Source organism: Anomaloglossus baeobatrachus, chromosome 9 (genome assembly GCF_048569485.1).
Source record: "Anomaloglossus baeobatrachus isolate aAnoBae1 chromosome 9, aAnoBae1.hap1, whole genome shotgun sequence".
NCBI classification, from domain to species: Eukaryota; Metazoa; Chordata; class Amphibia; order Anura; family Aromobatidae; genus Anomaloglossus; species Anomaloglossus baeobatrachus.
Window position 1 is genome coordinate 82,883,506 of NC_134361.1, and position 18,109 is coordinate 82,901,614.

Below are 18,109 nucleotides of genomic sequence, written 5' to 3' on the forward strand. Positions count from 1 at the left end.
AGTTTCTTGTTCCGCGTGTTATCACCGGCTGTTGTCGTGGACAGAGTCTCCGGTTGTTCCGGTTCTTGCTCTGTCTTTACTTGTGGGTGGCTATTCTCCTTCAGCTTTTGCACTAAACTGGCTAGATCTGCTTCTCCAGGGGGTGTATAGGCTCAGAGGGAGGAGCTACACTTTTTAGTGTAGTACTTTGTGTGTCCTCCGGAGGCAGAAGCTATACACCCAATGTCTGGGTCTCCCAATACGGAACTATAAGAAAAATAATTTACGGTAAGTAAACAAAATTCTCTTTTTTTTTTTGTATTTTAGGTCATGTTCAGTTATGCGCCTGTTCACACGTCAGGTTGATGAGGCTGAGTGCAGGCAGTCTTTTTTTGTCTATATCAAGAGGGTTATACCTTCTGACCGTGCACCCCTCCCCCAGTAGCCACAGGTAATCTCATTCTATATAGCAGGTTCCTACGTGCCCATACCCAGGAGGTTTTTAACCCAGAGAGAGGCTTCAGAATAGCGTTAGGTACCCAGTTACGAGATATGCCGTGAAGGGGCAACTGGGCAGATATACAAATGGCCATTTCTATATGCTAAATGTCTCATTTTTCTTAGATTTTCCTTAGCAGTAATGCAGGTCCATGTTCACACATTCATGGTTTCCATACTTTAGCATTATCAGAGCGCAAACTGTCTTTTTTTTGTATTTTATGTCATGTTCAGTTATGCGCCTGTTCACACGTCAGGTTGATGAGGCCGAGTGCAGGCAGTCTTGTTAGTCGTTTTTTAACTGACCGCCGGGCGGCAGCAGTGCAGCCTGTAACGTTTTTTGAGCAGCGCGATCCGTAGAATTTTGCTGCACATGCTCTCTCTGGCTCCCTGCCCCCGTAACCAGGATAAACATCGGGTAACCAAGCAATGCGCTTTGGTTAGTTACCCGATATTTACACTAGTTACGGGTGCAGGGAGCCCGCGCGAAGCGGTGTATGCTGGTAACCAAGATAAATATCGGGTAACCAAGCAAAAAGTGCTTTGCTTTTACCCGATATTTACCCTGGATACAGTGTGCAAGGAGGCCGACACTTCACCACTCGACTCCGCCCCCTCCCGCACTCCGCATGTACTCACACACACACACAAACACACAGTCACTTGTCCCCAGCCCTGCAGTCCCCGCGGCACTGACGTCCTCAGCTCCACGGCCCCGCTCGGCTCCGCCCCCTCGCGCTCCGCCCCCTCCCGCACTCCGCATGTACACACGCATGTAGACATACACACACACACTCACTCACCTGTCCCCAGTCATGCAGACCGCGGCACTGATGTCCTCAGCTCCGCTCCCCGAACTCCGCCCCCCCACACAACGGAGTCCGACAATGAAATTCTTTTCTTTGTCATCCGTTGTCATCCGTTGTACAACGCATCAGTCACAAGCGTCAAGCAACGCATGTGACTGATGCAAAACAACGGAAATGTGAACTTAGCCTTAGGCTAGGTTCACATTTCCTTTGTTTTTCATCAGTCACATCCGTTGCTTGACGCTTGTGACTGATGCGTTGTACAACGGATGACAATAATAGAATTCATTGTCGGATTCCATTGTAAAACGTGAGAGAGAGCGAGCGATCAGCTGATCGTTCACAATAGCTGGTCGCCGGTTTTTGAGAGAGAACAGATGATCTCCCGGCGGACGGCTAATGAGAGCGATCAGCTGATCACTCTCATTAGCCGGCCGCCGAGTGATCAGCTGATCGCTCTCATTAGCCGGCTGCCGGGTGATCAGCTGATTGCTCTCATTAGCCGGCCGCCGAGTGATCAGCTGATCGCTCTCATTAGCCGGCCGCCGAGTGATCAGCTGATCGCTCTCATTAGCCGGCCGCCGAGTGATCAGCTGATCGCTCTCATTAGCCGGCCGCCGAGTGATCAGCTGATCGCTCTCATTAGCCGGCCGCCGAGTGATCAGCTGATCGCTCTCATTAGCCGGCCGCCGAGTGATCAGCTGATCGCTCTCATTAGCCGGCCGCCGAGTGATCAGCTGATCGCTCTCATTAGCCGGCCGCCGAATGATCAGCTGATCGCTCTCATTAGTTGGCCGCCGAGTGATCAGCTGATCGCTCTCATTAGTTGGCCGCCGAGTGATCAGCTGATCGCTCTCATTAGCCGGCCGCCGAGTGATCAGCTGATCGCTCTCATTAGCCGGCCGCCGAGTGATCAGCTGATCGCTCTCATTAGCCGGCCGCCGAGTGATCAGCTGATCGCTCTCATTAGCCGGCCGCCGGGTGATCAGCTGATCGCTCTCATTAGCCGGCCGCCGGGTGATCAGCTGATCGCTCTCATTAGCCGGGTGATCAGCTGATCGCTCTCATTAGCCGGCCGCCAGGTGATCAGCTGATCGTTCGGCCGATGAGAGAGAGCATGCTCAGTGGAATCAAAAGAATTCCGCTGCTCCAAAAACACTACATGCTGCGTTCCTGCCGCCCGACGGTCAGTTGTTCCACGACTGATTAGTTGGGCGGAGGATGCAACACAGCGTCATCAGTCACAATCTGCCGCTCATACAAGTCTATGGGAACAACCGAATCCGCCAAACGGATTCCGTTGTTTACCAGAGCCGCGGATTGTGACTGATACAAATTGACGGAAATGTGAACCTAGCCTTAATTACAAGACCAGCTGTAATATATATTCCAGCATTCACCCATACAGGAAACTTGTGCTTTTTCTGATGTGCAGTAAGTCACCTGTGACTTTGATGCTGCCCGTCAGTACGATTACGGCCATAGCAAAAGGAAGAGTTTGTGTGACTGAGAAATGTAACTAGTGACAGGTTATTTGATGTTTTTATAGTTCTGGTATAAACTGGTTCACCGTCAGTTCTTCCCATACGAGGCTATCGGGGTTGCTCATGGACAGCTCTTGTTCCTGTGGTAGTTATCATGATCTTTATTTTTTCCTCTGACCATGTCGTACTCAGAAAAACACGGAGACTTGTTCGATTCTGATCTGATTCTCGGAACAAACAGTCCAACGCAAGTCCGTGGCTCCATGAACAAATTTGGACCGTTCTCTGATTCCATCCGTGTGCTGTCCGTTTATAACAGACTTATGAGAAGCTTTAAGGGGTCGTCCACTACTAAGACAACCCCTTCTCATTCCCCATTAAGAAGAAAAACCTGTTGTGTCTGCGCTGTTTCAGCGGTGCCAGTGCTCACGTGAGGTTGTGATGTCACACGAGCCCCGCGCCCAATCAGCAGCGGCTTCTCTCTCCGGCTTCACACGTATAAGTAATCAACAGGAAGGGTCACCCACCTCCTGTTACATACTCATACTTGTAAAGGCGGAGAGAGAAGCTGCTTGTGATGTCACGTGGGGCTAGTGCGACATCACAACCTCATGTGAGCACCGCCACCGCTGGAACAGCGCTGGCATGGAAGGAGAGTATACGTTTTTAGTTGTTTTTTTTTTTTTTGTTTTGTTTTTTTATTTTAAAGGGAATCTGGCACCCGAATTTTTCCTACAGCGTGATGTAGGGGCAAAGACCCCGATTCCTTTGATGTATCCCATACTGGCTGCTTGTTGCAGTTTTGATAAAAATCACTTTTTTATCAGCTGCAAATCCAACAGTTCTTTGAATGCCGAACTCTGTATAACCCCTGCCTGCACTACTGATTGGCAGCTTTCAGTGCATAGGCAGAAAGCTGACCATCAGTGGAGGAGGTGGTTACATAGAAGTCATGAATATGGAGGACTACATGGCAGCAGGTTTAGGCTATGTGCACACGTTGCTTTTTCTTTGTCGCTCCATTGGGAGACCCAGACAATTGACAATTGGGTGTATAGCTACTGCCTCCGGAGGACACACAAAGTATTACACTTAAAAGTGTAAAGCCCCTCCCCTCTGCTATACACCCTCCCGTGCATCACGGGCTCCTCAGTTTTTAAGCTTTGTGCGAAGGAGGCACACATGCAAGCATAGCTCCACAACTTAGTCAGCAGCAGCTGCTGACTATTTCGGATGGAAGAAAAGTGGGCCCATATAGGGCCCCCAGCATGCTCCCTTCTCACCACACTCTGGTCGGGTGTTGTTAAGGTTGAGTTACCCATTGCGGGTACGGAGGCTGGAGCCCACATGCTGTTTTTCCTTCCCCATCCCTGTAGGGCTCTGGGTGAAGTGGGATCCATAATCGGTCTCTAGACACTGGGACCGTGCTCCCTCCGCAGCCCCTGGGAATCTGCTGGACAGGAGCTGAGTATCGTCAGGGACATGGCCCTGCTACTGCGAGGTACTCTGTATCCCCTTGGGGACGGCGCATGGCGCGCTTGTGTCGTACACGCTGCAGCACTGCTGGGCGTGTTAGTGCGCCGGGACCGCGCTTGTGGCCGGCTGCGCTTACACTCTAGTCTCCGGCTTCTGCCTAGTAACGCATATTCCGGGTGCTCTGTGTCCCCGTTGGGACGGCGCATAAAGCACCTTGGGCACAGACGCTGCAGCGACTGCGGCGTGCGTGTGGGTCCGGGACTACCGCGCCGACCGTGCACTGCCGGTCGGCCGCGATTTCAACTTTAATCCCCGGCTTTTTGCGGCCTAGTATGGGATTCTCCCGCCCTCAGACCTGCCAGTCAGGAAAAAGGGCGGGACGGTCGGTGTGACGCCGACAGTGAGGGCTGTAGTACATTGAGCTGTCCTCCGCCCCCCTCACTACCCACGCTGAGGCACCAGATTCCCGCACTTTTGTGTGAACACGCCCATGCCTCCCTCCTCCTCAGAGAACGCCGTCAGCCATGTTTTTTTCAACATTCTGGCTGCAGCTGAGGGAGATCCGGGTCAGAGAATCTGAGGGCTACCCTGCCGGAGACGGAGTATCGTCAGGGACACCCTGCAGCTACAGGTACTCTGTGTCCCCGTTGGCATGGTGCCTGAAGCACCTTGGCCTCAGACGCAGCTGCGATTGCGGTGGGCATTCTTTGTCCGGGACTACCGCGCCGACCATGCATGTTTGCCGGCCGCGGTTTTACTTGAATCCCCGGTTTTTGCGGCCTAGTGGGTTAACACTCCCGCCCCTGAGCCTGCCAGTCAGGGAGAGGGGCGGGAGGGTCCGTGGGTTGCCGACAGTGAGGGCTGGAGCACACCTCGCTGTCCTCCGCCCCCCCGCACTGATCCCTATAGACCACCGGATTCCTGCAGACACCTGCATCATAACGTAGGGAGGGCTGGAGCATACGTTGCTATCCTCCTTCCCCCTCACTGAGCACTGGGCAGTTTTTCAAAGGTGGTCTTCCTAGGGTGTTGTCACCCCCTGGGTGCCGCAGTGTATATATATATATATATATATATATATATATATATATATATATATATATATATATATATGTGTCTATCTATATGACTTCACTGTTCGGCAGCATTATTGTTTTTGGCTGTATACCCTCACTGATTACTCTGCGGACGACAGGCTGTTGTCTGCTCTTAAAGAGTAAGGGTGCCAAAACACTGGCTTATTTTAACCTCTTGTGCGCCTATATTACAGGCACTGCACAGATAACAGCTTCGCCGGCGTTCCCGGTCCAAGCGGCAGGGACAGAGTTACAGCTTGCTAAGAAACTCTCTGGGTCATTTTCCCTATCCATGTCTCAGGCTATGGACAAGTGGTCGGCTAAGAGACTAGGAGTTTGCAGTCCAGACCGGTCCCTTAAACAGGCCCCGGGCACTGCGAGATCGCCCCAGGCCTCTGTCGGTCTGCGACGAAGCGTGTTCCTGGGGTGGCCTCTAGTTATGACGTGGGGTACTCCGGCACGAACGCAGTCCCAGTCCGGCTAAGCAGCCTTGCTTGGAATCTTCCCCGACTTCTTCAAGGGTTTCAGCTTGAGGACCCTCTAGAGGATGGGGCCGAGGTCGCAACCCAGGACTCTGTCCGGACGTGGCTCTAAACGTCTTATAACAGTGGCTGACGGGTCCACGCTCAAAAATGCCACGGACAGACAGATAGAACTCCTAATGAGATCCATCTATGACGCTATCGGCGCGTCCTTTGCTCCGGCATTCGCAGTCGTATGGGCACTCCAAGCTATCTCAGCTGGTCAGGCGCAAATTGACGCACTCACACGTACGTCTGCGCCGCAGGTGGCGTCCATAACCTCTCAAACGTCGGCATTTGCGTCCTACGCTATTAATGCTGTCCTGGACTCTGCGAGCCGTACGGCGGTTGCAGCCGACAATTCGGTGGCAATACGCAGGGCCTTGTGGCTACGGGAATGGAAGGCAGATTCGGCTTCCAAAAAAGTGCTTAACTGGTTTGCCATTTGCTGGCGACCGCTTGTTTGGTGAGAGATTGGATGAAATCATCAAACAATCCAAGGGAAAGGAAACATCCTTACCCCAGGCCAAACCAAAAACACCCCAACAGAGGAGGGGACAGTCGGGGTTTCGGTCCTTTCGGGGTACGGGCAGGTCCCAATTCTCCTCGTCCAAAAGGCCTCAGAAGGATCAGAGGAACTCCGACACATGGCGGTCTAAATCACGCCCTAAAAAGACCGCCGGAGGTGCCGCTACTAAGGCGGCTTCCTCATGACTTACGGCCTCCTCACACCGCATCCTCGGTCGGTGGCAGGCTCTCCCGCTTTTGCGACACCTGGCTGCCACAAGTAAAAGACCGTTGGGTGAGAGACATTTTGTCTCACGGTTACAGGATAGAGTTCAGCTCTCGTCCTCCGACTCGATTCTTCAGAACATCTCCGCCTCCCGAGCGAGCCGAGGCTCTTCTGCAGGCGGTGGGCATTCTGAAAGCAGAAGGAGTGGTGGTCCCGGTTCCTCTTCAGCAACAGGGTCACGGTTTCTACTCCAACCTGTTTGTGGTTCCAAAGAAGGACGGGTCCTTCCGCCCTGTTTTGGACCTAAAACTGCTCAACAAACACGTAAGGACCAGGCGGTTCCGGATGGATTCCCTCCGCTCCGTCATCGCCTCAATGTCCCAAGGAGATTTCCTAGCATCGATTGATATCAAGGATGCTTATCGCCACGTACCAATTGCTCCAGAGCATCAGCGCTTCTTGCGCTTCGCCATAAAAGACGAACACCTTCAGTTCGCGGCACTGCCTGGGCACTGTTAGGCTATGTGGCCGTGATCCAGCGACACGGCGTCTAGTACACAGTGTCAGCCTTCCTGCAGAGATGTGAGTGTTGTCCATGGGAGAACGCAGCTGCCCATGCCCACGATTTGGGTTCAGGCTGCTGTGGACTTTCGCTCTATTCTACCTGCAGAGAGCACTCTTGTCTCCGCAGCATAAATTGACATGCTGAGGCTCGGGAAGCCACGCCACCGGTCAGTTTATGCTGCGGAGAAAAGAAGCACAGTGGGCATGGGATCTCCAAAAATGCTTCTACTGGCACAACGCAGCGTTATGGACGCAGGGAAAACACTCAGCGCCCAAACTACTGCAAAACCTGATTGTGGGCACACAGCCAAAAAAGCGTCAATGGATGAATGGATGTCAAATATATATAACGTCCCACTCCCGCCTGCATATTCTAAGCTGGCACCTTTAGTACCTTTCATGTGGCACTAAAGGGTGCCTAGCTTAGTATTTATCCCCAACCGCCCCAGAAGTGGCGCATCCATTAGATGCGCCAATCCTGGCGCTTCGCCCCAACTCATCCCGCGCCCTGGTGCGTTGCAAACAGGGTAATAAATGGGGTTGATACCAGATGTGTAATGTCACCTGGCATCAAGCCCAGCAATTAGTGATGTCACGGCGTCTGTCAGATACCAGACATAACTAATTGACAGTAAACAAAAGCAAAAAAAAGACAAAAAAATTTTTATTAGAAAAACCACTCCCCAAATCATTCCCTCGTTCACCAATTTAATAAAAAAATTTGCAAAAAAATGGGTCCACAGAAATCCATTTGGACGTCCCACGTTGGCTCTGGACCTTCTAGAATATGGGGGCACGTTCAGGGAACGTATCCCCCATTTTCTAGGAGGGCAGACCCTCCATTTGAGGAGAGTGGGTGCCAAAAATCTGCACCCACTCTCCCCGGGTCACAGCTGAAGAGTGCGAGCAGCCAGCACAGCTCTCTGAACACAGTGCTGGCTGTCAGCTGCTCTGCTCATGTGACTGCACTGACCGGCGTCTGCTGTGAAGGAGGAGGGGGCCGCGGGGGATCAGCGCTGCGACCGGACAGGTAAGGGGGAATACCGGGGGGATTAGGGGGTGACCTGGCAGGGCCTGGGGGGCATTTTTCTGTCGCATGTCTCAAGGCACATGCGACAGAAATCATAGGAGTAGGTTGCGGCCGGTGCGCTACTGTGCGCGCGGCCATCTTAGATTTTCGGGAAGGGGGTCGGGGGTCGGGGCGGGCACTTTGGCGACACCGGGGGCTTTCCAGGACTTTGCCAGGAAGTGAGGTCAACAGGAAACCTCTTGACCTCACTTCCAGGTAAATGCCTGCGTTCTGTATGCCGACAAAGCCCGAGGACCGCAACAAAAAAGCAGCTCACTGCGGTGTAGCTGCGTTCTGACCCACATCATTGATTTAATGGGGGAGAGAACGCAGCCACACCGCACAAAAGAAGTGACATGCTGCTTTTCTTTCCGCACCGATTTTTGGCATCCAAAACGCTGCGTTTAGAAACGCAGCGTGTGCACTGATTTTTCGGCTTTCTCATACACTTTGCTGGGAAAGCTGAACGCATGCAATTTGCCACTGAAACGCTGCGGTTCTAAACGCAGCGTTTCCGCGGTAAAAAACGCAACGTGTGCACACAGCCTTACTAGTCCTCTAGTGATAATCTCCTACTGATAAAACTGTGATTTTATTAAAACTACAGGAAGCAGCCCAGTAATTGACACCACTGGAATCCGAGTCTCTCCTCCTACATTATGCTGCTCTCAGATTTCAGGAGAAAAGCAATCCTGCTTCACAGGCAAAAAGGTACAGCCCAAATCCTAATGTTAGTAACAGTATAGCAAGGATTAAAATATAACTTTTAATATCAATTGTCTAAAACCGACAGATCATAAAGTGCAGTGCATAAATAATAAATAAAGGATGGATCTCACCCGATACTTCTCCCGAGTAGATCAGACACCACCGGAAAACCAAATGCGGAAGAGGGCAGAGTTGGAAAATTACCTCTGTCGTGCCCATGCAAAATACTTCCGCCCTTACAAGCAGCACCCAAGTCAGGATTAACTACCCCAATGGGAATACACCCTCCCAACGCGTTTCCCTCTCCACGTTATCAGAGAGTTCATCAGGGGATAACTAGAACGTATAACCTGCAATGGCAGGTATATACAACACAAAGCACGCTTGTGGCATATGTGTTCACACACAGCTCACTTTCTGCACGTGTGCTAATGGCCAGTGGGACAGCATACAGCTCCTGATGAACTCTGATAACGTGGAGAGGGAAACGCATTGGGAGGGTGTATTCCCATTGGGGTAGTTTATCCTGACTTGGGTGCTGCCCTTGTAAGGGCGGAAGTATTTTGCATGGGCACGACAGGGGTAAGGATTTATTGAATTTGTCCCCCCCCATTTTCCAACTCTGCCCTCTTCCGCCTTTGGTTTTCCGGTGGTGTCTGATCTACTCAGGAGAAGTATCGGGTGAGATCCATCCTTTATTTATTATTTATGCACTGCTCTTTATGATCTGTCGGTTTTAGACAATTGATATTAAAAGTTATATTTTAATCCTTGCTATACTGTCTCAGATGTCAGGGTCTAGGTGAGCACTATGGTTTGTTTTCTATATGTTAATGTGTGGCATTCTGTATGATTTTACCAGGACTCATTGACATTGGAGACACGTGGCAGCATACTGATGATGTCCCCCCTGAGGAGACCACTGACCTGGAGAATAAAGCCTTGCTACACGGATTGGAGGGCAAATACCTCACCACTGTTTCCAATGCCAGGTGGCTATTAACACCAATTCCAGCAAGAGGAGGAAAAGACATTTGGCAGGTGACCATACCAGATGACTTCATCCCCTACTAAATTTACAGCAGGAAATTAGGACATGAACCCGACACCAAGAAATGGACAAAGTGAAGAACCATAGACAAATATATTAGCCAGAGAAAATTAGTGCAGCAGATGAGACACATCACACTTCCCTCTGACATTGGAGGTGTCCAGCAGTGCCATCAGCTCAGGACCGGAAGCAGATTTATTCCCTTCCAGTTTGTACTTTGCGTCTCCATTATGAAGAGTGTAATAGACATTGATATTGTAGGTAAATGATAAGGTCTTCGTTGTCCATGAATGTGGCCCCTGTGTGGTCACAAATACTATAATATACAATGTGCGGCTCCTCTTTTCCAGAAATCCTGAATTGGTTCTTCTGTACAAATGGGTTTTCCCCATCTCATTACATGACTGTATATCACAGGAATCTGCTGTCACTGGGATTATTGGGGCTAAAGCTTGTTTTTCCTATGGATCCTGAATATCTGGTCTCCTTCAGTGTTTTTCCTTGCACAGGAGTGTGTGTGTCTCCCACTATACAGGGAACTGCAGCCACCACAATTAGTGATGAGCGGGCACTGCCATGCTCGGGTGCTCATAACCAGCAGTCGGACGCTCGGATGGGCTCAACTCATGTACCGAGTGTAATGGAAGTCAATGGAGATTCAAGCATTTGTCTGGAAAATCTTCTGGAAAAATGTTCGAGTTCTCTATTGACTTCCATTATACTTGGGTATGCGAGTTGCGCCCATTGAGTTTCCAACTGCTGGTTACGAGCACCGAGCCCCCGAGCATGGCAGTGCCGCTCATCACTAATCACAATATCATAAGTGACATGGAACTGGGATGTAATTACTGATCCCCTAGTCGAGCTGCGTCCTCAGATATAATATTCCTGAATACAGAGAAGTATTGGATATTGATCTTCTTATTCTCTTCATGACTGGGCCAACTTCCATTTTTGTGCTGTATTTTCCTCCTCTTCTTCCCAGAGCCATAACACTTCCATTTTTCTGTCCACTTGTACATATGAGGTCTTGTTTTTTGTGGGACAATTTGTACTTTTTAATGACACCAATCATTTTACCACATAATGTACTTATTTTTTTCCCCCCATTTTCATGTATTGTAAAATTGTGAAAAAAAACAACCTAAAAACAAAAAAAACCCTGCAACGCTGACAATTAGTTTTTTGGGAATTACTTTTACAACATACTCTGTGGTTAAAAGTGACCTCCCAATAGGATTCTCCTGCTCCGTGCTATTACAACAACAGCAAACATGGCCATTTTTTTTTTAATTATTACTATTGTTATTCTGGAAAAAACTCTGCAGTTTTAAAAAATTTAAGAAAAAAATATTGGGGTGTTGCCATTTTTTGAGACTCGTAACATTTTAATTTTTTGGTCAATGTTGCCGTGTGATGGCTTATTTTTTTTTGCAAGGTGACGCTTGTATTGATACTATTTTGGGATAGATATACTGTTTTGAATGCTTATTACAGTCTGGCAGCGAAGCAAAAAAAAAAAATGAAATGGTGTTTTTTAATTTGTTACTATGTTCAAAAATCCGGTTAATTATTTTTATACTTTGATCTGTCAGACTTTTCTGAAAGCCGCAATGCCAGATGTTTATTTTTTAAAAATGCTTTATTTTTAATTTTTAATAGGGAAAAAGGGGGGTGATTTAATACCCTTTTTATTTTTTTTGTTGTAATAGTCTCCTTTGAGGACTTGGACCTGTGATTGTCTGATCGTTAGTACTATATACAGCCATAACACACCATTGCTCTATGTAGTAAAAATCACAATCTGCTTTGATGCTCGGCCACAGGCAGGGCTTCAAGGGATCTTCATAATTAAAAGCATGGGGGTCTTTAACAGACCCCCAGCTGTCATAAGAATCCATCAGCGACCTACAATCACGTCAGGGGTGCGCCAATTGTCTAATACATTGATGTGTCCCCATATTGTCCGGCTGTTAATGCTGCTGTCAGAGTTCGACAGTGGCATGTAACATGTTGACAATCAGGGGCAGCGCTTCACACCACCTGAGGTTGTTCCTGCCTGAAACACACAGCCGTCACTTCCCTGGTATGGGGCTAGGTCACCCCGGTGATCCCTTTCCATGAACCCGCTACTGACTTGTACATCGAATGTCGGTAAGGGGTTAATGATTAATTCTCATTGTGACTTTTTACTTCTAGAACAAATATGTAATTCTATTATGGGACCAGAAAACAGAGGATGAAGACTCAATGGAAATAAAGCAGCAGACAAAGATATAGGGGTGAAAATAAAATAATTTTATTAATGGGAGGAGGCGGGGGGAGCAGGTAATTTTGATAAATGTCAAGGATATATTAGATCCAATGACTTCATTTGATTCAGGGGAACGGAAAAAACTCATTCCCAACTCCACTTAGGAAAGTCAGACTAGTTCCCTGGATTAACGATTAAACACATTTTATTAATCCAGGGGAAGGCGAAAAAATCTCATTGAGCCATCGGCCAATTCAGCTTCAATTGAGGAAAAATTCCTTCCCGACTCCACGTATGGCAGTCAGACTAGTCCCTGAATCAATGACTAAATAATTGTACTATTGATTCGGGAGGTGGATGAATGGTGGGGGCAGAGGTGTTGATCCAGAGGAAGGAGAGAAAAAAACCCCTTTATGACATCTGCCAATTTGTCCTAATATAAGGGGAAAAACAATCCTTCCTGGATCAAATGCCCAGACGGATACTCACCTCATTCCCACCAAATGAAGATGTAAATCTGGCTCCAAGACAACATGCTGGTCTTCATCCTGGAATTGCTGGTCCTGGGTAGAATCCGTTCTTCACAGCCAAAGGAATCGATGTCTTGAGATGTCGAGGTCGGGCCAGAGGTCAGAGGATTCAGAGCCAAGAGACACAGGTGGAAATATGATGTTATTCACGGCACTGAATCAGCAGAGAGGGTCGTTGTCCGGAGCGAGCCAAGATCAGGCACACAAGCAGCGGGCGGAGGAGGCACAGGGTTCTGGGCAGGTGGCTCGGGTTCATCCTACTGTGTCCAGCTTGGTGGATAAAATGACTAGTCGGACACAGGGTGAAGAGGTGGTTTATCTTCCGGCCAATCCAGATGGTTCACTCCAGAACATGCTGCAAGAGAAAGAAATGTACAGAGATATAATAACAGCAGTTCCTGGTAATATTCTCACATTTCTAACTGCTGTGATCATCATAGCATGGAAATCCTAAAATCTTTTTGTAATAAGCTTTTACTTACATGGAAAGGTATAAAGGGGGGCCGTGCTCTCCTCTGCTCCAGTTCCTCCCAACAGATGGTGCCGAAAAATGGGTGGTCTCTGATGTTCCCTGACACTCCCAGGCGCGTCTCTGGATCCTTCCGTAGCAGCTTCTTTATTAGATGTTTCACGTCTACGTCTAGCCATGTTGGAAATTTTGGCTTTTCGGTGGTAATTGACTTGTAGACGGCTTGCTTCTGGAGGCCGTTGTAAAATGGGGAACGTCCAGATGACATTTTGGACACCACTATCCCCAGGCTCCACCAGTCTACTGCTGCAGTGTAGGATTTCTCCAGGAGCACTTCTGGGGCCATGTAGCGGAAAGTTCCCGTCCGTCCATAGATCTTTTTGGACGCGGTCAGTCCGTCTTTTGCCACCCCAAGATCTATAATTCGGGCGTGACCATCTTTATCCAGCATGATGTTGGCTGGTTTGATGTCTCTGCAAAGAAAAATGAAAATGTATTACTTTGTCTTTATAACCACAGGACACATCTGAAAGGTGATACAAGAGAATGGTAAAAATGCATCTCTTACCGATGGGCGATGCCATGGCCGTGGAGGAACTGGAGGCCACAGATTAACTCTGCTGTGATAAACCTGACGAGAGAATAGACTGTTTAGTATCAATGACATGAAATCATCCTGAGGATAAAACTTATTACAATCTCTAATGTACCCTAATGACGGCCATTGTCTAAATGTTTCCATATTTCCCTATATTTTGCTATTTTTCATTGTTAGATACTCACCGTGTGGTCTCGATGTTCAGTTTGCCGCTCATTTCAATAAGTGACTCAAGGCTGCCACCGGACAAATACTCCATGATGAAATAGGCTTCGCTCTGGAAATAAAGCACAATATATAGATATTATCACTAGCTGCATGTAGTACATAGATTTCATGGTAAAGATGTCTGGAGCCCGGAGACCCCTCTGTACCTGAGACTGCAAAGCGGCATCCAGATGACTCACGAATGGGCAGTCTCTGGCCGCCCGGAGTATGCGCGCCTCTCGCCGTAGGGCTTTGGCATTGTCCTGTTTGTCAATGATCTTAATGGCCTTGTAGATGTTTTGGCCACGGACTGATGCCAGCACCACCTGAGGAAAACACAGGGAAAAAGGTCATTAAAGAAGTCACATTTTTTTCCCTCCCCTTCTTCCAAGAGGTATAACTTCTTATTTCTCCATTGACATGACCGTTCGAGGAAGTTGTTTTTTGCTGGATAATTTGTAGTTTTGAATGACACCATCCATTTTACCATCCAATGTACTGAAAAAAGGAAATAAATTCTAAAATGGGGTAAAGTTTGCGTAAAAGAAAATTAAAATATTCTGCCCTTGATTCTTTTGGATTTGTTTGTTCTGTGTTTGTTGTATGGAAACCTAAGTCTCCAGGTCAATAGAATCACAGCTGTTGTAGCAGGATAAGGCACAGCCACAAAACTAGAAACGGAGGTGCACTTGTCGGTTTCCAAACCATATACATTCAAGTTAAACAAGGCACGCTTCAGGGTTTATTTTCAATGAAAACTGTATTTCTGAAACAATTATATGTTGTGAACATGTGACGTTTCGGCCACGTGATGGCCTTCATCAGACAACTCACATAAATGTAAATACTGGAGCAAATACACAAGCAGCAACGTGTATGGTACAGTAAATCAAAGCAGCGTCTGCAACTTATATAAAAACCAGGGTCAGTAGGAAGATAGCAATATCAGCAGTTTAGACAATATTATGCCAAAAAAGAGATGCACCTTGTAACAGGAGCCAGTGTCAGCATGGAATGGCGGTATAGAGCAGCGGTATCCACCGCTATGCAGTGTCTCAGACGTTGCTGCTTGTGTATTTGCTCCAGTATTTACATTTATGTGAGTTATCTAATGAAGGCCATCACATGGCCGATACGTCACATGTTCACAACAAATAATTTTTTTGGAAATAAAATTTCATTCAAAATAAACCCTGATGAGTGCCTAGTTTAACTTGAATATAATCACAGCAACATCAGATGTGTGGATTTTTAAAAATTATTTAAAATTTTTTTATTTTATTTTTTTTTTTTTTACCTCCTTTGTAAACCTCTTAGATGATGTAGCTCCTTGACCCTCAGGGGATTTTCCCATTTTTCATTTTCGTTTTTTCCTCCCCCTTCTTCTGAGAGCCATAACCTTTTTTTAATTTTTCTTTCTATCTTTCCTTTTGTGGCTTATTTTTTGCGGGACGAGTTCTACTTTTGAATTAACGCATTAGTGTTACCATATAGTGTACTGGAAAATAAGAAAAAAAATTCCAAGTGTGGTGAAATTGCAACTAAAGTGCAATTGCATGATTGTTTTTGGGGTATTTTCTTTAACACATTCACTATATGGTAAAACTGATGTGTCTGTATGATGCCTCATGTCGGTACAGGTTCGTAGATGCCAAGCATGTATACTTTTACCTAAGTAGTGAGAAAAAATTCAGACATTTGTCCCCCCAATAAATAGTGATTTTTGTCACCATTTTCCAAGACTCGTAGCGTTCTCAGTTTTGTGCAGATGTTCCTTTTTGAGCGCCTGTTTTTACATTTGAAAGAAATGTGGCGAGCAAAAATCATAATTTTGGAGTTTGGAATCTTTTGTCGCCACGCCTTGTACTGATCAAATTAATTGATTATATTTTTTACAAGATCGGGCATTTCTGAATGCGGTGGTACCAAATATGTGAATTTTTTTTTTTTAAATTACTGTATTTTTCACTTTATAAGACGCACTTTTGTTCCACCAAATTTTGGGGGAAAGTAGAGGGTGCGTCTTATAAGCCGAATATACGGGGGGGGTGTATATATATATATATCCACTGCAGGGTCCGAGGGAGGTGGGGGCAGCAGCTCTGGAGCGCTGCTGGGGGCAGGTGAATGCTGCGGCTGCAGCCTTTGATCTCCTGCTCCCGCTCATATAATATGCACTGACGCTGTCCAGCAACACGGTGGTCCTGAAACAGCACCGCAGTGAGGGGCTGGGGCAGCGGTGCATATTATATGAGCCTGCGCCCTCCTGTGATCGCACATGACCCCCCTGTGTTAGATATGGCCCCCATGCTGCTGCTCATTCTAAAATAAAAAAGCTTTACTTACCCCCTCCAGCATGTCTCCCGGTGTCCCTGCTTCCACTGTGATCAGGCAGGCACGCAGCGATGATCTTACTCTGCTGTGCCGATCACATGACTGGCACCAAGAACCAGGAAGTGGAGGAACAGAAGCAGGGAGGGAGACAGGAGGGAGATCAGCGCTGGAGGAGGTAAGGAAAGAGTGTTTTATTTTACTGTGAGCAGCAGCATGGGGGCGATATCTAACAGAGGGGAATGTGTGCAATCCATAGGGGGCCAAAGGCAGCACAGGGATACGTATGCAATCCATGAGGGGCCATAGGCAGCACAGGGATACGTATACAATCCATAGGGGGCCATAGGCAGCACAGGGAATGTATGCAATCCATAGGAGGCCATAGGCAGCACAGGGAACGTATGCAATCCATAGGAGGCCATAGGCAGCACATGGGAACGTATGCAATCCATAGGGGGCCATAGGCAGCACAGGGGGATGTGTGCAATCCATAGGGGGCCATAAGCCGCACAGGGGAACGTATGCAATCCATAGGGGGCCATAGGCAGCACAGGGGAACGTGTGCCATCATAAGGGGGCCATATCCAGATTAAGGGGGCTAATTTTAGGATGGGGGGCTTTGAGGGACATATACCCTATATGATTTGTTAGACGGACATTGGCATTATAAGATGGACCCCATTTAACAATAATAAAAAAAATTCTCTTTTCCTTCACCAAATTTGGGGGTGCGTCTTATAATCAGGTGCGTCTTATAAAGCGAAAAATGCGGTAACTATTTTTTTCAAAGGGGCGACAAGAGGCTAATTTGAACTTTTAGGGGTTTTTATTCTTATTTCTTTGAAACTTTTTTTTTCTTTTTTTAATTTGTTTTACTAGTTTCTCTAGGGGATTTTATGCCTGTGCATTTCTACTGATCAGAGCAGCATTGCTCTGATCAGCAGAAATGCATATCTCCTGTGTGTGTCGGCTCTCACATGAAGAGAGTCGTGGCTGCGTCAGTTGTCATTGGCTGACCCCGCACTATCATACCGGTGCTATAATATAGCTGGCATCTACCTCGAGTAATACTTACTTGGCCGAAGCTGCCTTCACCCAGCACCTGATGGTACTTGTAATCATTGATGTCAGGCTGGGTGTCAGATATTGGTGTTATAGCGGTGCTGGGTCCTAAAGGAATAAAATAAGGACTATAACATTAGTTTGTTTGGAAGAATTGTAATGAAGCATGTAGAGATTGTGAGAATAGAAAGCTGCAGAACTCATGTTTACCTGAAGTGCAGCACATATAAATGTATATGAAAAGTATATGAGGGGCTGCTGATGAGTCTTTGGCTTTACCCAAAAACAAGCGAGATAGGATGATGAAACTTTACATTTATTCCACATACTCTCCACTGATGTCAACACATTTCTTACATCGGTATTCCAAGTTCTGTAAGCCTAGCAAAAAGGATTTCAGTTGTGCCTCAAACCATACATCAATAGCAGCAGTGGCATCAGAAATGGTGTGAAATTTGGTATCTTTGAGGTGCTTCTTCAAGTTTGAAAACAAATGATAGTCAGAGGTACCTTGATCTGGTGAATAAGATGGTTGGTCAACCAGCTGGAAGCCCAGCTCTGCCAGTTTTGCCGTGGTTGCTTGTGCAGTGTGAGCGGAGGTGTTGTCTTGCAGGAACAAGATTCCTTTGGACAGCTTGCCGCGCCTTTTGGCCTTCAGAGCTGTCTTCATTTGGTCCAAAATGTAAT

General features: G+C 47.5%; 1 protein-coding gene across 1 annotated transcript in view; it reads left to right on the forward strand.

Moving 5' to 3' along the window:
• LOC142251232 (protein EOLA1-like) overlaps positions 1-14,803 on the forward strand; it is a 33,356-nt gene extending 18,553 nt beyond the window's left edge. The window contains exon 2 of the mRNA XM_075323844.1: positions 9,780-14,803. Coding sequence (XP_075179959.1) covers positions 9,780-9,991 — 212 coding nt within the window. The 3' untranslated portion in view covers positions 9,992-14,803. The remainder of the gene's footprint in view (positions 1-9,779) is intronic.
• Positions 14,804-18,109: the final 3,306 nt, after the last annotated feature.